The sequence below is a fragment of the Sinohyriopsis cumingii genome, chromosome 16 (genome assembly GCF_028554795.1).
Source record: "Sinohyriopsis cumingii isolate HCF-2022 chromosome 16, ASM2855479v2, whole genome shotgun sequence".
Taxonomy (NCBI): domain Eukaryota; kingdom Metazoa; phylum Mollusca; class Bivalvia; order Unionida; family Unionidae; genus Sinohyriopsis; species Sinohyriopsis cumingii.
The window spans coordinates 80,018,874-80,039,909 of record NC_142976.1 but is presented as its reverse complement, the minus strand read 5'-3'; the positions used below and the strand labels follow the sequence as shown (position 1 = coordinate 80,039,909).

At 35.7% G+C, this 21,036-nt stretch overlaps 1 protein-coding gene across 2 annotated transcripts in view; it reads right to left on the bottom strand.

Annotated features, from left to right (window-relative positions):
• Window positions 1-662: 662 nt before the first annotated feature.
• Window positions 663-21,036, bottom strand: part of LOC149780873 (sodium-dependent dopamine transporter-like) — a 183,231-nt gene continuing 162,857 nt past the window's right edge. The window contains exons 10-15 of one of the 2 annotated variants that reach the window (XM_089937971.1): window positions 12,384-12,521; window positions 9,893-9,992; window positions 8,739-8,839; window positions 7,479-7,658; window positions 5,938-6,012; window positions 663-2,124 (exon numbers count right to left, since the gene is read on the bottom strand). In XM_089937971.1, the coding sequence (XP_089794097.1) occupies window positions 2,101-2,124; window positions 5,938-6,012; window positions 7,479-7,658; window positions 8,739-8,839; window positions 9,893-9,992; window positions 12,384-12,521 (618 nt within the window). In that variant the 3' untranslated portion in view covers window positions 663-2,100. Of the gene's footprint in view, window positions 2,125-5,937; window positions 6,013-7,478; window positions 7,659-8,738; window positions 8,840-9,892; window positions 9,993-12,354; window positions 12,522-21,036 lie in introns of those variants that run through there. The other variant, XR_016415159.1, reaches the window with a different exon arrangement.

The window sequence follows — 21,036 nt, the reverse complement described above, 5'->3', positions numbered from 1 at the left end:
GATTTTATTATGAATGAGTGTAGAGATGCGGAGTTCATCGGCCCTGGGTATCAAAGGAAGACGTCGCCCGACTTACCACATAGCTTAAATTCACTTCTATTTATCTGGTAAAAGTATTCTTGGATTTCATGTTTGACGGAAACAATGAACTGAAAAACCCTAAGCGAAATGATTTATATATAAAGAAAAAAGAGCGGCTGACATTCACGTATTCAAGGCCAGCCACAAAAAAGACCATTTTCTGTAAACCCACATATAGTGTTACCCGCGATATGAAATGAAGGTGATTTGCAGTAGAAATATTAATATTTGGATTTTTTCTAGATATCATTGCAACCATAAATGTTATTCTGTTCCTATACTCTTTTTATAACTTTATTTGAATAAGTTTAAGCCCTACAAATTTGAACACATTTATAAAAATTGCTTCATTTATTTTATGAAAATAAATAGCAACATTTGCTTTTGAAAATATATTTAAAGTGTCGTAACCGCCGATCAGATTAATTGCTTCGCAAATAGAATTTAGAACTGGAAGATATTTCCCCAGGTGATGTTATTCCTGTGTCAGAAACACTCAAACAAGCAAGTAAACCAAACAAAATATAAACATTTATGATATTTGTTAATAGTTGAAAAATGTCACAATAAAAAACACAAGCAATTTGTTTACATATGTTTATTTTACAATTATCAACGAGGAACAGATGAATATATATATATAAGTAACACAATACATAATGATTGAAAAGAATGAACATCGAAAACTGATATACTAATATAGATGTGGATATGTTGTTTTTGCTATCATTTTATGATTGTTATTGATGATTACCTTTTTAAATAATGACACAAGTATGTGCCGCTTAGCCACATAACCAAACCATCTTCAGCTAACCTACTTTCATTGCAAGCTTTCTCTCCACCAGGCTTAGAGTTAAATAAAAATGTAAAAATGCACATGCGCCGGTCGTCTCTGAATCAAGTGTTTCAAGACTACACGTGTGTTTCTTTTAAAATGCCAGTCTTGCTTATGTTTGGTTCGCTCCTTATTGTGTCTATACTAAAAAAGCTTATCACTTAGCTTTCGAACGCAATCGGTTCGTCTGCTTACCGTCTTTACCTCAGAAAAACATCATTTCGCTTTGGAAGGCAATTGGTTCGTTTGCCTACTGTGTATTTACTACAGAATGATTTTCACTTCCCGTTTTAGAAGGCAGTTGGTCCGACTCCTTAATGCGTCTTTATTTCAGAAAAATTATCACTTCGCTTTGGAAGATAATCGGTTAGTCTACTTACTGTATTTGTTTCTATAAATGGTTATTGTTTCTCATTGGAAAATAATCAGTTAGACTGCTTTCTGTGTTTTAACTTCAGAAAGATTATCACGTAGCTTTCAGAAGAGAATCGGTTCTCTGCTTAATGTATTTTTACTGCAAAATATTATTACTTTGCGCTGAAAGACAATCGGTTAGTCTGCTTACTGTATTTTTTGCTATAAAATATTATCACTTTGCACTGGAAGATAATCGGAGCGTCTGCTTACTGTGTCTTCACTTCAGAAAGATTATCACTTCACTGTCGGAGACAATCGATTCGTCCGCTTTACTGTGTCTTTACTATACCACGATTATCACTTAGCTATGGAAGGCAATCGATTCGTCTTGTTACCGTGTCTTTACTACAGAAAGATTATCGCTTAGCTTTATAAGGGAAACACTATTTGTCCTCCAAAGAGAGAGACTCTAGACTGTATCTGTTTAATTATGTGCCATTTACAATTATATACTTTATACATAAAAGGAAAATATGTAACCGTCTTGATAAAATTAATACACTTTTGAGGTTTAATGAAAAATTGTCCTCTCTCTCTCTCTCTCTCTCTCTCTCTCTCTCTCTTTACACGGAATGCAACTAATATTCAGGATAAATGTTCACTAACTCAACATGTAAATGCCGAATAATGGGCAACATTGAAAGACATATAAAAAGATATAGGTATAATAAAATGACATGAACTTAACAAAATTCAATGATGTATTCTAAATTTACTTGGTCCCAAGCGTCGAGGTTATATATCTGCAATTGTATATGCTCGCATCAAATGGAAATCCAGTGCCTTCTCTGGAAAGAAAGGAATGAATTACTTTAAAAAATGCATAGTCATTGCAATAGTTACTAGAAGCGTCTTTATATTCGTATTCTTCGATATCGTATTACCTTTACTATACATGTGCACTTTTTTCTTTTGATAGTTTATATATACTTTTCGGATTATTTGTACACCTTTGGAAAGTATATATTTGTTTTTAAGTGAAACTTCTGTAGCTTTGATTGTGCTGGTAGAATGCGCATCGTAACTGTTAATCTTGGTCAAATGAAATTTGTAAAACTCGTTTCCCTCTCGCAGATAGCTTTTGTCACATATTCTTTTAGCACCTCTGTTTGGCTTTGGTGTTTGTCGGAAGTAGTCTTTGCTAAAATTTGTTGATATCCATGCATAAACGACACCATTGCAACGACACAAGAATCACATGACGCTGGGCATTGTTATTCTTGTTGTGTGATTTCAGCGTCAACCCGTATTACGAATTCACCGTTCAGTAGAAGTTTTGTTCACTATACCTTTTGGGGTGGAGGTAGGGGTGCTACGTTATTATTACAGACCGATCTAATCTTACATAGTTGATCTGGTGTTCGATACGGGTGTTCAATCCGTATTTCGTATCGTACACCCATACTGAACTCAATAAGGTGTTTGCACTGACGTTTGCGCGTTGACAGAGTTCGATACACCGAATCAAACTATTAAGAATCTCAGTTTCTTTTTTTAATTAAATTCACAAAGTATAGCGGAAAATAACTGGACAATGAAACAGATGTGACATGTAAAATCGCATTCATGGTTTGTTCTAAGTTGGAGGAAAGGACAAATCTGTTGTTGTTGTGGGGTTTAACGCCATTTTTGAGCACACGATACGCTATACATGGCGGCCAGTATTAATGGTGGAGGAAGAAACCGGGAAAACCCCGGAACGAACCATCGACCCACGAGAAGCTATTGGCCAGCTTTCTCACATACCCACATAAGGACGAGTATGAAATGAATCTTGAATACGTATGTAATCAAAAGAACACTGAAAATTCCGAGATACAAAATACACGATACAATAAATTTTATTTGATGATCTCAGTCCAGAAAACATAAGAACACTAACTCTGGGCAAACTATTATACCGACATATAAAGCCATTTGAACAAATTTAAACACCACATTCACACTGTGACTGATCAATTTGCTCATCCTTTTTAAAGAAAATGTATATAAGGTAGGTAACTGGCTTTTTCACTTAGGCACTACAAGGACTTTTCAGAAAGTCATGAGTATCGGCTGAACATAGACGAACCTCAGTATCAGGGGAAAGTAAATGTCCGACGTGCCCCATTGAAACAAAGTTTATTTTTTTCCTGCACAAAACTGATGTTATAGTAGACATACACTCGTTACACCTGTGCTAATGACGGAGATACCTTAAATAATGTACCCATACCTTTAGTATTAAGGACTAAACACGTGTGTAATTTTATGCCTGTACAATAAAAAAGAAATCCGTATGCGAAATATCGGTTTTAAGGAAGTTTCCGCTTCCATGCATTACCTTTTCCTAATGTACAGTCACGGGTTACACATTCTTGATTTTCACTGGATGTATTGAATTGACCTATCGCCAGTTGTCAATCATTCTGCTCGATTGACCAATCAGCGAGCGCTATTATACACACCTCCAGACACTGTTTACGTCCGCCATTTTCCTCCGACAAGCTGCTTCTGTCGATATCGACTCGGCTATTGTATATATTTACAAATTTCGCAACGGTTCGGAGAAGTCGCCCCAAGGATCATATATAGTAATTCTGAGATATAGCCACATGGTTAAGGCTTTATTTATTGTTTTTTCTTCAACTTAATAACTTATTAAATTTATAAAATTTGCAATTTTTCAACTTTTCCATTTGATCAACTCCGCTTCTGTACTTAACGAAAAATAAGTGTTATCTGTCCCTTTTGCTCTGCTCTTAAATTCATTAGATGCATATTAATAATATTTGTAGAGATAGTGTTATCAATATTTTTTTATTACATTTACATCCAAAAATGAAACATGCGTACTAGATGCAGTATAAGTAAATGTAATCGTCGGGTGAAAATGATTTAGGAGATCAATCATTTTTTTCAGTTCTTCAGTTGAATACTTCCAGATCATAAATATGTCATCTAAAAATCGTAATTCGTATTATTAATTGAAAAAAATTATTTTCCAAGATAAGTTTTTTTTTAATTATTTTACAAATATCTTCGCTAGATAGTGTGCTATTATTAGGATTGTTATCAAGAAAATATTTGCACGCTTCAATACCATCTGCATGCGGAATGTTGGTATATAGTGATGTTACATCTAATGATACCTAGATTTAAATTATCAGATAGATGTGGAATAGACTTCGACATTTTAATGAAAGTAGTTGTATCTCTAATGTACGAAGGAAGCGATTTCGTTAAAGGTTGTAAAACACTATCAATAAATTTGGATAGATTTTCAGTATATGAATTACAACCTGATATAATGGGTCGTCCTGGAAAATTTAAAGGTAAATTATGGTCAGGATTTTTAGGAGTTTTGGGTAATATGTAGAATTGAGGTGTATGTTAAGCGGGAAAGTATCAAATTCCTCATATACGGAATTATTATTTTTGAGGTGTACGTATGTTAAGAGGGAAAGTATCAAATTCCTCACATATGGAATTATTACTTTTAGCGATCTCATTAATGCATGTTGAAATTTTTTATTTAATTTCTAATTGACGTTCAACTTCTTTAACATAATCATCTTGATTTACAGTAATAATAGTGTTTGATTTATCATCCTTTTTAATCACTATAATGTCGTCATTCATTAGATTATATACAGACTTAATTTCGTCCTTATAAATATTACTATGATATTGCTTTAATTTAGTTAATTTCTCTTTTGCGATCGCGTATATATATATATATATATATATATATATATATATATATATATATATATGAATCACGTAAAAGATGACTTAATTGTGTTATAAAAAGGTTATTTGGGTGACAAGTTTTGGGATGACTTCTCCAACCAACTGGGGCGACTTCTCCAACCACTCTGGGGCGACTTCTCCAGATACGTGGGGGCGAGTTCTCCGCATACATACGTAACTTAGAGAAGTGCAAGCGATGGATAAATTCTCTCGCTTTCTGTTTCTGTCTCAATGTTATTTCATATGGCAAATATTGCTCACCAATATCGTCTGGTATATCTTTTAATGTTATCACGCACGCCATTTTCACAGAATGTTTGTCGGAGGTTAAGACGTTGTCAAGTCACGTGTTCTGTAGGCGGAGCGATCTACTTTCTGGCGTAAGGTCAATTGCGTTCGAAACGAGAACAAATACGATCTAATTATAATATTTCGAAAATAATGACGTGTTTCCTTGAGCAGCCAAGAATTTACCTGTGTGGCTTAAATGTAAAACACCTTTCGTATGAAATTTGTATTATATGCCCATATAGTCTTACATGGGTGATCCGACGCTGGTGTTCGATTCGTATTTCCTCATGTAATAGATACGTCCCGACCTCACGGCTTCAGCCTATTCCTAAGTAACGCCAATCTCATCCCCATCCCCCCCCCCACGTCAACTCGGAACAAAAGACATAGTTTTGGTTAGGTACTTATTCGTAATGACATACAATATTGAAAATATGAAATCAGTTTATGAAACATTATTGAAGCAACATTGTATGATCATACATGCTAACGAACCGTAAAGTTAAATCGGTCTCACATTTTGCACGATATATGATTGATAAATTAAAGTCAGGCTGACTAAGTTTTTGTTGCAATACCTGGAAACGTTTTACTTCTCCCTTTTGTTTAATTTCCTTGTGTTCCCATTTTGGTGATATACAAAGTGCCAGCCGCTGAAAACAAATAGAACAAAGAAAACTTACTGTCAATGGAAAACAAATAGAACAAAGAAAACTTACTGTCAATGGAAAACATGTGTGGATACAAGATAGTTTTACTGACAATGATAATAACCTTACATGACCCAGCGTTTTTTTTGTTTTTTTTTCTGAGGTATTTAAGTATTTGTTTCAGCCTGGAAATACGGCGATACTTTTATCAAAAATACTGAGTTGTATGTTTGAAAAGTTTAACGCTCACACGCCACGCAAATAAGAAGCTTAAAACAGAGGCAGATTAAGGAAGGGGAGGGGGAGAGGGCGGGAAGGAGCATTTATGATATACAGTTGTGTAGTGTTAAATAAAGAAGTGAGAGAAAGCAGTAAAGTTTAAAGAAGTGAGGGAAGGCATGTTACTCAGATGCGGGGTGGGTGAGAAGGAGAGAGAAATGGCGAGTGCTCAAAAAAGTAAGGGAACGCCCAAAACAGTAAGGGAAGGCCGTTCCCACAGCACTAAACCCATGAGGATATAGATCTACAAATACACCCTGAACGCTGTCCTAAAACCGTCCTTCATATGCATAATTATCATAGGTAGGCTAAGCATGAGCTAGTTTATACCTATATATGGTTTATTAGACAAATGTGACCTATATGTGGTTTATTAGACAATTGAGACCTATATATGGTTTATTAGACAATTGAGACCTATATGTGGTTTATTAAGAAATTGAGACCTATATATGGTTTATTAAGAAATTGAGACCTATATATGGTTTATTAGACATTGAGACCTATATATGGTTTATTAGACAAGTGTGACCTATATATTGTTTATCAGACAATTGAGACCTATATATTGTTTATTAGACAATTGAGACCTATATATGCCTTATTTAAACACACGCAATTTTATCCACGGCAATGGGCTTGGGGATGGGGATGGCTTCATGACTAGGGGTTCAGGAGCATGTGCCCTCTCAGCCTCCACCTTAATTCGGAACTGGCTTAAATAAATAGCTATTGGAAATTGAGTGCATCATAATACTGTCAAATCTCTCTCTCTCTCTCTCTCTCTCTGTCTGTCTGTCTCTCTCTGTGCGTAAAAAAACAGCAAAACAACACAAACAAGTGCATGTATATGAAGACTTCAATGTTAAAGTACACGCTTTTTTATTTTTGTTTCGTTTCTTCTAGGGCAGTGCAAAAACTTTCTTGGCGGTTAAAGTCTTGGAACCTCCCAGCTCTTACAATGTACATTATCGAATCGACAATATCGACCATTATACTTCATTAATCGTCATATTAATGTTTAAATTTTGCACAAAAAAATGTGCTTGACTTTACAATATCTATATTTGTACTTAAGGTCTTGGAATTGGACCATTGCCGTCAGGATACAAGACCTAGTTTTAACCTCAGCCGAATTAATTTTCTTAAAATACTTGGTTGTAAGACTTGTCCTTTCCTAATGTGCATACCTCCTTAAAGGATCCGCGGGTAGATGAGATCTTGTAGACGGCGTAGATAGGGATGATACTCATGGAGGAGGCGGCGATGAACCAGCCCAGTATGTTGGCATACTCAGGATAGATATAAGTTCCTATTCCACCCTCGTACGACAAAGGAGTGTAATGAAGAATGCTGGATATCACGATAATCTGAAAATTAATCGAATAATAACACGTGTCGTTGTCTGGCGGTTGCACACACTCTTAAGACGTTGACTGCTTTCGAACAGGTGCTAACAGTTTGTATACGACCGCCATAGTGCAGACTAATACTGTGACGCTGTCATTTAGCCTGTCTGTCTGTCCATGCGTTTAAAAGCACGTTAACATTCCTAGAATACACGTAATGAACCAGCTCTCTGCATGGATTGTGCTTGTAATGTGAAACATACCTATTGATCTTGGACGGAAAAGATGTAAAGTCAAGGGCACTATTACTCAGCGGGGGAAATGATTTACCCACTTGAGTTACTGTCCATATATCGTTTCTAGCCATGGTTCCGATATGATAACCTTCACTACAGATTTAGATAGGGTAATCATATCGGAACCTTGGCGAGAGAAGATGCTGTCCATATATCTTTACCAAAATTGGTGGCTGGTTTGCACTTGGGACAAACAAACATTTTGTTGGCTTTAGAGCAAGAAAGTAAAGTGCCTCAGTGACAATGACAGTTGATCTTTATTTATAAGTGATCTATATTTTATTTCATGAGAACGAACTTTGTCATCAGAACTCCTTCTTGGACTTTCAGAGTGTGCAATGAAGTAAGAGGCACGTACTGAACGTTACTATGTTCATCGCAGTAATTGAAATTTCAGAGTTATGAAAAAGTATCCACGAATTCTTTTGTTTGGTTGCTATAATATCCCATATTAGATTTTACGGGTTCTAAACTATCCGAACAGTAATCGGAAAACACGATGCTTATTCCATAGACGTAGTATGAATAAATATATATAGTTATTACACTCATACACATGATTTATAACAAAATTGTGGCATTAAATATTTTTGAATTATTAAACAGTTGTAATTATTATGCTCCATACTCTTTAAAGCAAGTCATTAAGAATACTTAACTGGCTTATAAAACTCTGTCGAATGCAAAGGTTCGTAGAACTACTCAAACACAACGCTAAACTGAAATACACTATGCTGAAACTCTCTCTCTCTCTCTCTCTCTCACACACACACACACACACACACACACACACACACGCACTTACAGCTAGGAATGTAGGGCTGACAAACTTCCAGCAAATACGCCAATACAGACCAGGACGATGTCCAATCATTCTCTGTATATCATCGCAAAATTGATCCACACCTAAAAACAAAATGTTATTATCTATATTCATATAAGGATTGCCAGAGTGTGTGTGTGTGTGTGTGTGTGTGTGTGTGTGTGTGTAAATGTTGGAAGCCTGCTATATTTGTTTAAACTAGCAATTTCCGTCTACCAAGTAGAATGGTTTGTCCTTTATTTTTATTCAGAAAAGGTACCATATTTATGCATTAAAACATTCGAACACGATTTCATTTTCAACACGGGGTCATGGAGGAAGAAATTCAGTCAATAATAAAGCGATCGTTAGATAAAGGGAAGTTACTTTAACGAGATTAATATGTGCATATACTTTGGAGAACACATACAGTCGATAATAGCGTGTTTTATTTATTTGTTTGTTTCTTCTCCTTTTCTCAAGTACACAAAACATCAAAGGATTAGCAGTCAAAAAAGTTTGCGTGTGATGTCACCATATGCGACATTTTCTTTATTTTGCAACTTTTATGGTCACATTCGAGTCAGAACGTCGTCATCCGATAATCTTCGCTAGCCAAAGGTCCAATATAATAATCTTGTCTACAACTTGGCTGATCGAACATATATTTTAGTGCTTTGCCTTAGCGACATCTGTTGAATTTCATGATTTGCCTGCCTTAGTATGTAATGCTAACTAACCAATAGCATGTAACAGCGGTGCACTGTACATCCTCTGAAAATGGCGGAGGCAATTGACTTAAAAAGGATACTTTGTAAGTTTAGCATCGAAAGTATGACTATGGAAGCCATTACAGGTGTATTTGTGTGAAAGATTGTTGTACAAACACGAACCAGCAGTGGAAAATTGTTTATTTCCATTCAAGTTGTGTGCTCACCTTGCCTCGATCATGTAGGAACAGTGTTCAAATTTGAATAAGTTAATTTTGATTGGATGCGGTGGCATCCAATGAAATTCAAAGACACGAAGCACAGAACTATCTGCTCGATACGCCAATGTATAGATAGGAGTATCATATCGGAACCTTGACTGACGAAGATGTCATCCGATTGCAGTTTGACTAAACTTTGATATATAATAAATAACTTGGCTCTTACCATACAGCCACGAAACTGCTAAGACCTGGCACAGTACAGTAAAGATGATAGACGTCCCCGCCGCAAAAGTATCCAAAATTTTAAAGACGTACATGCCACCCTACAAAGTATAAAATATGCATACAAATTAGCGATCTAGTTAGAGTTACGATGCCAAGAATAGGTACAATTATGGAACTTTATATTTTTTATTTGACAAATGAATATAACCCCTTCGGAGAAATTAAACTTCTTCATCTTCACATAATGTCTACAGTTACCTTTCAAAAATCGAAATATTAATAATGATGTATAAGAACGAAAGTATGAGAAGAATTACAGTGCTGTATCAGAATGAAAGTATGAAATAATTTACAGTGAGGGATAAGAATGAAAAAGTATAACATGAGTTACAGTGATGGATAAGAATGAAAAAGTATAACATGAGTTACAGTGATGGATAAGAATGAAAAAGTATAACATGAGTTACAGTGATGGATAAGAATGAAAAAGTATAACATGAGTCACAGTGATGGATAAGAATGAAAAAGTATAACATGAATTACAGTGCTGGATACGAATGAAAAAGTATAACGAATTACAGTGATGGATAAGAATGAAAAAGTAAAACATGAATTACAGTGATGGATAAGAATGAAAAAATAAAACATAAATTACAGTGCTGTATCAGAATGAAAGTATGAAATGATTTACAGTGATGGATAAGAATGAAAAAAGTATAACATGAATTACAGTGATGGATAAGATTGAAAAAGTATAACATGAATTACAGTGAGTATCAGAATGAAAGTCTAACATGATGTACAGTGATATATCAGGATGAAGTATGATGTGATATGAATAACAGTGAGTATTAGAATAAAGGTATGACATAAATTACAGCGAGGTTATGAGAATGAAGCATGACAAGATTGCCGATGTCTGTATTGTCTTGAATATTGATATCTCAACGTAAATAATCGAGTGAAATTGCTTTTTTTAATTAAAAAAAATAATAATATGTAAATGTATTAACAACGTATTGAACCTGAATATTTTAAAAAATCCCGATATGGTTAAACAATATTTTAAACTGACTTTTGGTAGATAATTCTCCATCGTGCCGTGAATAGCATTGCTGGCCACGGTAAACATTATCTGATCATTTAAAAAGAAGGATCACTTAAAATCAAGGACCATTTAAGAACGAGGACAAGGATCATTTAACAACAGGCTACAAGAAGACAATGCAGAATTTACTCTACCGAGAATCTTGCTTTGTTAATTGCATTTGTTTACCATAGATATATAGACAGATATATATATAGAGTAGATAGATAGATAGATAGATAGATGTGTGTGTGATTAGGATTTTTAACGTAGCTTTAACAGTCATATCGCTACGATGTCTACAGTGTGGCAGTTTTTTGTGATGTCTAGCACTGGGGCATCATGCCGCAGACATGTAGCATGATGTCCCACCCAGTCACATTATCCTGACACCAGGCCGACCAGTCCTAACACTAACCTCTTAGTGCTGAGCGTCTAGCGAGGCAGCTATTAGTACCATTTTTGTAAGTCTTTGGAATGACTCGGCCGGGATTCGAACCCACGACCTCCCGCTTCCGAGGCGGACGCTCTAACCACTAGGCCACCAGAGCGGTCGATATAGATAGATAGATATATAAATACATAGATATCTAAATACATAGATACATGCATACATACATACATACATACATACATACATACATACATACATGCATGCATGCATACATACATACATACATACATACATACATACATACATACATACATACATACATACATACAAAGCTAGATAGATATATACATACATACATACATACATACATACATACATACATACATACATAGACAGACACAAATATGTCAGACATAGTATTGTCACTGGATCCTACATTGTGATACGTACTTGGAGTGTAATTATATATTAGGCTATTATCATACAGGTTAGAGAAATTGTTATTCGTTTCCCACTGAGAACAAAACCTGGATAGCTGGGTTAAGCCAACAATCGCTTTTCCTGCGTATACCAACCACTATGCCCCATTCTACCAGGATCACAGGATTTCACTTTCTTTTCTGTCAGGTGTATATTTGTACCTATCTATATTAATGTATATATGCCTTTATTTATGTCATTGGAATACGGAGTAACTGTATTAGACCAAAGGTATTTCCTGGGTCGGCAGGCGAATGTGCCTGCTACGCACAAATGTTTGTACCAGCCAGTGACTATGTTCCGTCTTTTTTGGGGATGTGAGTGTAGTCGAGAGGGTGTAAGGGATGATGCGTGCATTCAAGTCGAGTGTTGTCGTAACCAGCAGATCCGGGTTCGAATCTCAGTAGGCAACAAATTAAACATTTTCTAATCTGTACGCTGATATTATTTCCATATAATACATGCACACACATACATACATACATACATACATACATACACATATAGCGGTAACATGTACTCCCTTACAGACGTGGTGCACGGTATAGCGAAGAAGAACGCTGTAAACACAATAACAAAGGTAAACACTTCTCTGGCCCATCTGTACTTGAACAGCCGGTAGAACTGGTCCTTTAATCCCGTCAAGGGTGATTCAAGGCCGCCAAACTGAATGTAACAAAAACCGTTTGACTTAAATTCATGCCGTTGTCCAAACAGAAGCAGCAGAGGGGGTGAACAGACCGACTTTAGAAGCGTCCAAAACCCAAAATAAGGCTTCTAACTCAAAAAATATTTCGAGCTGAACATTTGCTTGAAATAAATGATTGTCTAAACAAATTGAGGTCTCCGGTTAATTAGACCATTGCTTTCCTGATCTGACAACTCGTGAAATGAACCAACTTGAGGTCATCGCCCCCTCTGCTGCTATAATTAAATCATTATGCTATAATAAAATGGTACATCCGGAATCTCATACTGCAAGGATAGCTCGAGAACGATTAGAAGCAATCAAAAAATTTCTTCCTGTTAGAGATTCATTCAGAAAAAATCTACAAGCGCAGCAAGAAGCTCAAGTTGAGTACGAAGAAGAAACTAAAAAAACTGTTTAAGCCCGTCACTGCAGCTACTGAACAAGTTACAACAGTCATCAAAGAAGATCTTCTTCCGGTATCAAAACAAACTGCGGTACAAGCTGAAAAAATAGCAAGAAGAACTAAACAGACAAAAAGGATTTTACGAGACCTTCCAACTGACATAGCTGCAGCTCAGCCTCCACCTGTCGGTGAAGAAATACTTGAAGGTATTGAAAAACTTCGTACTGAGATAGGTGATATGAAAGATCGTGAATTAATAAAACCAGAAGACGAGGAACACGATAAAAGGGAAATGATTATGCTGAATAATAAATTTACCAGTTCGGGTATCAGATTCATAAGAGAAATTAGGGATGTTGATACGTTATCAAAACTTGCAGCAGAAAGTAAGGATAAAAAAGAACAACTTTTAAAGCCTGAATATAGTTCCGCTCGTACTAGTAATCCCGAAATCTGGTATAAATGGATATATCGTATATATTTCAATAAAGATAGAGTTTATTCCAATGATGAGGTATATAATGATTATCGCAGAGACATAGACATGTATCTTGCACAAAAAGAATCAAAAGTATCACAATCTCTCAGAACAATAAGTGAGGAAGAAGAAGAAGTATCACCCTCAAGACTATTTAAGAAAAGATCTCCCTTAAGACTATTTAAGAAATCAGAAGAAGAAGAAGGAGCAACGGGAAGTGGTCTGGGAAATAATTTTGTTTGTCCTGATAATATCATCAATGACGTGTCACGGTTAGAAGTTCTCATAGGGGGGAAACGTGCAGGAAATAACTCAACAGAAATAACCAATGAAATATCTGATATTTGTCGAAGATTATTTCAAGGTGGTATTATGGATCGCAGCATTTATCGTTCACTTATTGATGAAATTGCTGATGATTATCACAGCGACTAAACAATTAATTAATCAGTATATAAAAATGATTATACATACTGCTCAACGTGGACCGATCATGGTCAGGGTAGTAAACTCACGACTGCCAAATTACAAAGTAATTTACGGAGATGGACTTGGTGATGTTATTCAGGGTCTATTTAGAAGGATGGCTCCAAAAGCAATACCAATTGCAAAATAATTAGGTATGAAGGCTATTGAGGCTATTCGTGAAAAAGCTCCTGGTGCAATTGTCAATGTTGCTGGTAAGGCGTTCTCGGCGATCAAAGATAGACTAGCACGATTAACAAGACGAAAACAACAACCACCAGTGAAACTGGCAAGTACTGAGGTTATGCCAGCAAATGTCAGTAAAATAATAAATCAGGCTGCAAATCAAAAACTAGCAGAATTATCTGAAGAAGCAGAAAGAAATATAACAGTGAATTTAATAGCAGGAAGCGGTCTTCGTCGACGATGATTACCATTTGGAAAAATGGTAATTACAATAAAATGTTTAAACGCATGTCCGACCCGGCATTTGACATGGATGCACCGGTCCTCAAAGATGAATCAGTGCGTGATTATCAATTTTATTCCTATGACGCAAGACAACCAAATCAGCGGGGTAGAATCGAATTACAGGTTCATGATACAAGTAGATATTTCTTGCCTGCTGAGGCGTTTATTGAAGTAGAAGGTGAACTTATAAAGGGGGATAATACGGCATATGGTGCCAATTTGCGAGTTGGTTTTGTCAACAACGGGATTATGGCGTTATTTGATAGCGCCACATACATGATTGATGGAAAAAATATTGAATCAGTTCAGAAGGATGTTGATGTTGCTACAACAATAATTGGTCTAGCCAGATATTCTGATGATTACACAAGATCAGCCGGTCCAACAATGATGTTTGCCAAGGATATTACCAACCACGCTGATCATATCAGGTATGCTAAAATACGAACACCACAAAATACTGCAATTAATCCACAACCAGTTGATGAAGGTCCTGAATACGCAGCCAGACCAGCCGCTGATTTTGATATTGTACGAGGCGATAGAGCGACTTTCAACCTAGGATTTGCAACACGCCAAGCAGCGTTGTCAGGAAATAATAGAAATTTTTCATGTGCAATTCCATTATCTCACATCTTTGGATTTTGCAGAAACGTTAGAAAGGTCATCTTTGGAGCTAAACACACAATTGTGCTCGTAAGAAAAGGTGATGATAATGATGCAATCTGGCGAGGTTTTGGTATTGATGATGATGGTAAAGTAAATATATCAAAACTTTCATTGTGGATGCCAGTAATGATTCCATCTATCATTGAAGAACAAAATTATTATCTTTTATGGATCAAGGCGGTAAATCATTGATATCATGGTTAACAGTAACCACAGATGCTATTCAAAGCTCTGTTAATGGTTTATTTACATGGAATATAGCATCACAACAGGGTGTTTCTGCACCACGACATATTTTTATTGCGCTGCAAGATAATGCTCGGACGAATAATCAAGAACGTTCACATATGATATTTGACAACCTTGGAGTTAATGAAGTTTCCTTGCGGATAAATGGACATCAAGAACCGGCTGAGGATATATTGTTAAATTTTGATCAAAATCACGTAGCGCGTGCATATCATCGTTTGATGTCATTTATGGGACGTGATCAAAACGTAGATACTGGGCTGCAAATATCACAGTTAGATTTTACAAAACTATATCAGATTTATTACTTTTCGTTGGAACATCTTGATTTATCCAAACAATCTGTCGTTGATATACACTTTCGAGCTCGTGTTACTAACCCTCCTCCTGATATAGCTGGTCCACCACTTGTTCGCGGCGCCTACAAAGCAATCGCGGTTATTCTCAGCGATAAGGCCATGTTACTTGAAGGTGGTAGTGGTCGAATGAGAGTCGTTGATGCACCAGTGGAAAATCTTTAATCATGTTATTTAAAAACACGAGTATTATCATAAAATGCCATATCATCACGTTAGTGTCAGCCTGACTCACGGTCAGATTAAAAACCTTCAATCAAATTCAGCAAAAAACTGCGGAATGAAAATATCACTAAAGCGAGATCAGATCACGGGTGGTCAAAATAAGCTATCATTATCAGAACGCCAGCTTAAACATTTCAACGACGCTAAACAATCAAAAACAGGCGTCAAACTCAATCTCTCTGCGGGTGCGGTTAAAGACTCAATTAAAACAGGCGGTATTTTTCCACTTCTCGCGGCTTTTCCAGCGTTAATAGCTGCCGCCGCGCCAGCCGTAGCAAAAGCAGCCGCGTTAGGTGCTGTTGGAACATATGCTGGAATGGCTCTAAAGAAAGCAACAGGAAGTGGATACAAAAAAAAGGGACGCGGCTTAAGATTGCCAGGATCTCGTTGGGGAAGAGGTCTAAGGCTTCCACGTTAGACGTTCCAGCATCAAATTTTGATTTACTTGATGCTGTTAAACGATTAAAAATAAAAGCCTTTAGAGGTGTTTTCATGCGAGATCAATTACCAAAACAACCAAACAAACTCGAAACAGGTATTATTAATCTCGACGAACGTTCCGGACCTGGTACTCATTGGGTATCATACGCGGTTGATCCACGTGGAATCGTTTATTTTGATTCATACGGGTTAGCTCCGCCTGTTGAATTTATCAAGTATGTTGCACCACTTCACGCAAGAACCAGAGGTTCCAAAGTTTGGTATTCAACGCTACCCACACAAACAATGACAGATCCGCCAATATGCGGCCGTGAAGTAATTAATGTACTTGACGCTATATCAAAGTCATCCAGGCCGCCACATAAAGTCGTGCATGATTATACAAGCAACCGATTCGTTTTAAACAACAGGTCTTATTATAATGGTTGATATTTATGGAAGATCTTCCTCACGCGTTAAGAAAAAGCCCGGCGACATTGATCTATCGAAGAACGCGACTAAGGATGACCTCGCTGATATTATGAACCTGGCTGGAGTTGACCCAGATGAGGTTGTTATTTTTCAGGATCGACATGGTAAACTAAAAAGCAGCAATATCAAATGGAATGATATATTTCGACGAGTACTTGGTGCAGTTACGGATAATATACCCGTGTTTACTGACAGCGGCAGAATCAGAGATTCAAGTATATCGTTTACAACCATCAGAAATCAAATTACGGCAGCTGTTGATAATCGCGTAAAAAATACCGGTGACACAATGACAGGTGAACTTAGCATGAACGGAAATAAAATAGTAGTTTTAGGAGATCCAACATCCGGTGAAGATGCTGCAACGAAAAATTATGTTGGCATTAGCTATGGTATCGTAGATAATAAATTATCCACGCTGCGAGCCGAGCATGATGTTCACGTAGGCGCTTTTGGAAGATTTCGAAAAAATTTTCAAAAAACCGACGAATCCATAGATAAATTCTTCGGCACTCCGAACGCCATTGACATGAAACTCGTTGATATCAAAACTAACCTAGACACGATCAAACAAACACAGCAAAACATCGTAGCGGCAATTCCTGAGATCGTTAATAAAACCAGTCTGATTAAAATCCCAGCCGGAATAACTTCCGGGCATATTACCAACATCGTATGCACGGTATCATCGGGATTTTCAACATGGTCGCAGCAAAATAATACTATCAAATATACTGCAACAGTCACTGGCGTGTACAGGCTGTCTGTGTTTAGTGCTGCAAAATTTGAAATATTTACAACGTATCCATGGCGTCATTCAACTGATAAGTTTTCCGGGGTTGTATCTGTCATATTAAATAACGGAACCGAGGAAATATTTATTCTGGAAGCAGCTGATAAGAAATTAACCGCAACATCCTTCTGGTGGTGTTTGGAATTTGTAGCTGAAACACCTCAATTGGTTACGGCATAAAATATAATGAGTGCTATCGACGTTCAAGGATTTAGGTACAATCAAGCGCGTGAATGGCAGGCAGCGTTGAAAGATCGAGTCGAACAATATACAGTAAAAATAAAAAAGTATCAATGACGATTAGTTATCATCGACGTTGTTGTTTATTCGGTATCCGCTGTTGTTGCCGGAAGCGGAATAATATTATCCGCGGTAACAATGATGGCACCAGTAGCTGTGACTATTTGTGTTTGTGCAACTACGACAATTGCAGGTGTGCTTAATATCATTGCAAATAAAATATGTGCTTGCACGAATGAAAAATTATCCGATTACAAGATAAAATTACACATAGCAACTGTCGCATACACGAGGTTATCCTCGTTGTTATCAGCGAGTCTCAATGATGGAATTATATCCGATTTTGAGTTTTCAATGATGATCAGCGTATACAATTGCGCTGGTATTAAAGGTACGAGTATCAATAATGACGGAATTACTGCAGCAGATCGTGACGAACACAACCCCGCACAAGACCACGATGATCTCGCTAAGCTCGATTAATCCTGAATTTAACATCAATTTTCCAACAGCAATTCGCGCGAATGAAATTGCACTAGCACAATTACGAGTATATTACAGCTGGCCAAATATCAGATCAAAATCATTTAATGGTACACCAGCAAATAATTCGCTTGTATTTGCTGATAAAAACAAACCCGATGAAACACCTGACTGGGTTGTTGTTGGAATACCAACTGGTAGTTATGAGGTCGAACAAATAAATGATGAATTTGCGCGTAGAATAAAATCAATAACAGGAAAAGAAGCCAAAATATCAATTAATGTTCATGAGCCGACGCTGTCCTCGACGATTGAAATAAACTCGAATGATTATACCGTTGATATTTATCAGTCCACGATAAGATCCGTACTAGGATGGCCTGAAATATCACCACCGATAACACAGATACCACCAGAACCGAAAAAGTCAGATTATGTCACGGATAGGCAATCATATCATGAAATTAATCCATCATACCGGGAACAACTACGTAATTTAAAAAATAAATCACTGCTTAGCATATTTATCCTTGTCGATGGTACTGAGGCATGGACTTTTAAAAATCCTGGGGAAATAACTACTTTAGGTATTCGTCAAAGTGATATTGTTGAATATTTTCAGGAAATCAATCAAGAATGTAAAAAACAACTAGATCAACTAAATCAATATTTTAACGAACATATTTTTGACATATCAGCGTCATCACGTGGAAAAATCATCACGCGTGTGGAAATGTTAAATCAGCTTGTATCAGATATGGAATATTTTAATGACCGAATAGTTCAAGCTATGGTTAGTTTAAAATTTTTGAAGGATCTAGTGCAAAAAAATGGTTAGATAAATATAAATTAACAGAAGCCGATGTACCAAATTTTAAATTTCCCGGGTATAGTGTAGTTGAGTTAAGAAAATCTGTCAATGATGTCATTGATGAGTTCTTTCCTAAAATACTTAATGCACGGAAAAAAATAACTCCACCAGCAACTGTTCTTAGATATAATAATGATCCACTCGGCGGCGGCAGACACATATCTCCGGGAATCCTTAATATAACGTCGACGGTCGAGGTTAATCTAGTTTGTGAGGTAATCGAAGGCAGTTATCAAATAGATCTTGGAAAATCAAATCAGGCTCAACAAGGATACATCCTATACACGTTCACACCACAAGTTCCCCCTGGCGATTTGATCGTACAAGTACCAACCAATCCTGTTTATCTACGCACACATAATCAGTATTTGTCACGAATAAATTTCAAACTCACAGACCACATTAATCGCTTAATTGACCTACGTGGAGAAGAGCTTGTAATAAATCTGTATGTGAAATCTTAATGTGAGGGTTTTTATACACTTGAAAACGCGCGTTTTCACAAAACACAGAGCAATTTAGTTATTGATGAACACGGAAACGAGGAATTTTTATTAACACAAGAACAATTAGATGAACTCCGTCGAGATCATTTGTAACAGAGATCAGGCACACTCCTGCATCAAAGTCGATCAACTTAAATAAATAAATATATCTGTTAAAAATTCATCTTTTTTAAAATGTTTTATTTTTTTCTGAAAATTTGATCATTTCACATAAATCTGAGTACTAACTCACCCATCAAAATTGCAAATTGCATAAATCTGAGTACCAACTCACCCATCAGAGTTATAAATTGCATAAATCTGAGTACCAACTCACCCATCAGAGTTATAAATTGCATAAATCTGAGTACCAACTCACCCATCAGAGTTATAAATAAATAATAATTCAGAAATAAAATAATAATTCAGAAATAAATAATTTGTAAAATTAAGAAATTTGTACAATTTTGTAAATTTGATGGGGTAAATGGTAGTCAAAATTAAGAAATTTGTACAATTTTGTAAATTTGATGGGGTAAATGGTAGTCAAAATTAAGAAATTTGTACAATTTTGTAAATTTGATGGGGTAAATGGTAGTCAAAATTAAGAAATTTGTACAATTTTGTTAAATTTCAGTAAAAAAACAAATTAATTCAGTAAAAAAATAAATTAATTCAGTAAATAAATAAATTAATTCAGTAAATAAATAATTTGTAAAATTATAGTCAAAATTAAGAAATTTGTACAATTTTGTAAATTTGATGGGGTAAATGGTAGTCAAAATTAAGAAATTTGTACAATTTTGTTGTATTTTGTGAAATAATTAAGAAATTCTTCATTTTGATGGGGTAAATGGTAGTCAAAATTAAGAAATTTGTACAATTTTATGTTTTTGATGGGGTAAATGGTAGTCAAAATTAAGAAATTTGTACAATTTTGTAAATTTGATGGGGTAAATGGTAGTCAAAATTAAGAAATTTGTACAATTTTGTTAAATTTCAGTAAAAAAAACACAAATTAATTCAGTAAATAAATAAATTAATTCAGAAATAAATAATAAATCTGAGTACCAAGTAGCCCATCAAAATTATGAATAAATAATAATAATTCAGAAAAAATAAATAATAATTCAGAAATAAATAATAATTCAGAATAAATCTGAGTACCAACTAGCCCATCAGAGTTATAAATTGCATAAATCTGAGTACCAACTAGCCCATCAAATTCAGAAATAAATAATAATTCAGAAATAAATAATAATTCAGAAATAAATAATAATTCAGAAATAAATCTAAGTACCAACTAACCCATCAAAATTGCAAAAGTGATTGATTTGCATAAATCTAAGTACCAAGTAGCCCATCAAAATTGCAAAAGTGATTGATTTGC